The sequence below is a fragment of the Notothenia coriiceps genome, unplaced genomic scaffold, assembly GCF_000735185.1.
Source record: "Notothenia coriiceps isolate Sejong01 unplaced genomic scaffold, NC01 NC01_scaffold00030650, whole genome shotgun sequence".
Lineage (NCBI taxonomy): Eukaryota > Metazoa > Chordata > Actinopteri > Perciformes > Nototheniidae > Notothenia > Notothenia coriiceps.
The window spans coordinates 1-2,625 of record NW_011363351.1 but is presented as its reverse complement, the minus strand read 5'-3'; the positions used below and the strand labels follow the sequence as shown (position 1 = coordinate 2,625).

General features: G+C 41.0%; 1 protein-coding gene and 1 long non-coding RNA gene across 2 annotated transcripts; both read left to right on the top strand.

Annotated features, from left to right (window-relative positions):
- Positions 1-2: 2 nt before the first annotated feature.
- LOC104959645 (nuclear factor 7, ovary-like) lies at positions 3-764 on the top strand. Its single transcript, XM_010787546.1, has one exon. The coding sequence runs from the start codon at positions 3-5 to the stop codon at positions 762-764; it is 762 nt and encodes a 253-aa protein (XP_010785848.1).
- Positions 765-1,824: 1,060 nt separating this feature from the next.
- On the top strand, positions 1,825-2,447 carry LOC104959644 (uncharacterized). Its single transcript, XR_799896.1, has 2 exons — positions 1,825-1,866; positions 2,315-2,447. It is a non-coding gene; the product is annotated as an uncharacterized lncRNA (long non-coding RNA).
- The last annotated feature ends 178 nt before the right edge of the window (positions 2,448-2,625 follow it).

Sequence of the window (2,625 nt, the reverse complement as noted above, 5' to 3'; positions counted from 1 at the left end):
TGATGGAGGAGAAGATGGAGGCTGTGAGCAGAGAGATGGCAGCTCTTTCACACACAGTCAGAGCCACAGAGGAGGAGCTGAGAGCTGAAGACGTCTCCTTCCTGCACAGCTACAAGGCTGCAGTGGAGAGGCTGCAGCGCCCCCTGCTGGAGGATCCACAGCTGCCCTCAGGAGCTCTGATAGACCAGGCCAAACACCTGGGCAACCTCAGCTTCAACATCTGGAGCAAGATGAAGGACATGGTGTCCTACCATCCTGTGGTCCTGGACCCAAACACTGCTGGTCCAAAACTCCACCTGTCTGAAGATCTGACCTCTCTGAGACCAGGAGAATGGATGCAGGTACGTCCTGATAGTCCAGAGAGGCTGGATCACCGCTCTGTCCTGGGCTCTGAGGGCTTTGACTCTGGGACTCACAGCTGGGACGTTCAGGTTGGAGGCAGTTTGTGGTGGGATCTGGGTGTGTTAGCAGAGTCTGCACAGTGGAAGGGAGGCATCATTTCTGGATCATGGAGAATATGTAACTGGTTTGGTGGATACATAGCCTCCTCTCCATCCGGTCCAGACACTGATCTCTCAGGTCTGAAGAGGACTCAGAGGGTCAGAGTGAATCTGGACTATAATGGAGGAAAGCTGTGGTTCTCTGATCTTGACTCTAACACACTCATACACACCTTCACTCACACTTTCACTGAGAGGGTGTTCCCATACTTTAGCATGAATGACCTGAAGGTTTTACCTCTGAAGGTTTCTGTGACTTTATAATGTTTGAAGAGTTGGTTCCAGATTCATCCACTTTCGGGGCAACAATGAAAAAAGTCAGATTTTTTACTTTTTCTGAAAAAAGTCAGAATTTTTAAGAAACAGTTCACATTCTGGATTTTCAGATCAAAAGGTCAGAATTCTGAGATTCTGAGAAAAAAGTTTGAATTTTCATTATTTCTGAAAAAAGTTCAATTTTTTCCAAACAAGTCAAAATGATGAAATGTTGGTGAATGATCATTAAGAACGGAATCAAATATATCTACTTAATGCAGGAGATGTTTTTATATTTAAAATATTCTGTAAAATAAGATTTGTTTTGTCATTTCCAGCATTATTCCTGTTTTCAGCATTAATATCATTATCAATATCTTTATGGTGAAACATGAATCCTACATGTTTATTTTTGCCATATTATATTCATTCATCTTACAATGTGATTTTTTTGAAATTGTAAATCTAAAATCAAGCAACCAAATTCTAACGTTCCCCCAAAGATAAATAAAGTTTTTCTGATTATAATACTGACTAATATTGTGTGTGTGTTTGATGAAACTAAATATTATTTTAATTATTGAGAGATTAAATATTTTCTAGATTAGTGTAAAGGTAAACAAAGAGTCAGGAGAGAAAGTGTCCCTCCCAGGTGTTCAGGTGTTTCTGAAGATATGTCCACTTTCTATAAACTCACCTGTAGCCTGTGATAACACATGAACACACCTCCATGAGATACACTGCTAACACGGTTAGAACATATTGATCATCATGATATCACCTGGGGTTACCTGCAGATTATAACGTTTGAAAACAGGAACATGTAGTCAAATGAAAACTCACCTGAGGAAAGGACGACCTGAGGGTTTCAGGAGTCAAAGCGAGTCAGGTTTAAGGCTTAGAGCCACAAACACAGCACTTCAATGAGTTTGTTAGTAAAGCCAGCGCCGTATAGACGGAGAGTTACGTCATCTCCGTCACTCCAATGGACCACTTTGTTACAGCAATGGCGGATCGTGGAGCCTCTCAATCGTTCCCCGGAAGTTAGCGCCAAGGCTAGCAGAGCTGTAGAGTTGCAGCATAATAGACCGTTCGTGACGGACTTTTAAAGGTAAGAAGAAGCTTAAAGATTTATATTGCGGATATTATCAGTACATCAGATTCAAATGAACATGTGGATTATCCCTAAATTAGTAGATTTAGGGAACGTTTACAGATAACAGATTAAGCTAGGATACCATACTATAGTACCATACACTATACCATAGCGGTTGAATACACAGTATTAGGAAACACTTTATACTTACTGGACATGTTATACTCATTACATACTGTATATAAAATATGACCAAGAATGTGAGACAACTTTATAGAAATTCATATCACATCTGTTACTGATGCCATTTGTCATACTTTGTTAAACTCACAAATAATAAAGTTCCATAACTTCAGTTGGGAACAAAGACCACACCTTATCTCCCCAAGGCAATTACTCATCCAATAGGTGTGCTATATAGGTGTGTATAACCCTTTCTCCTGTCTGTTACTCCCTCTTTCAGCACAAGAACCAGAGGGGGATTCAATGGAGCCTGAATACCTGCACTGAGACCCTCACCCTGCACCCTGAGTCTCAACTCTGTGTTTTTCAAGCCTTTCCCTGTTTTTTTGTATTAAACAAAACATTAAGCTTTCCCAATGGTGTGGTTTTCGTTTTGTGAAAAAGTGCAACAAAGTGTTTGTATAGAATATCCTCACTTATTTTTTGTTCGTCGTGAAATTGCTCCAGCTGACTTGAGCCAGCCATTTTTTCCTCCGCTCTGTGTCAGTGGGGAAGCCGTACATTCGTACTCCTTTCTCGGAGCGATTTGAG

What these genes read in the sequence shown, in the direction of transcription:
- LOC104959645 (XM_010787546.1), top strand. Translation starts at nt 3, where the DNA reads ATGGAGGAGAAGATGGAGGCTGTGAGCAGAGAGATGGCAGCTCTTTCA.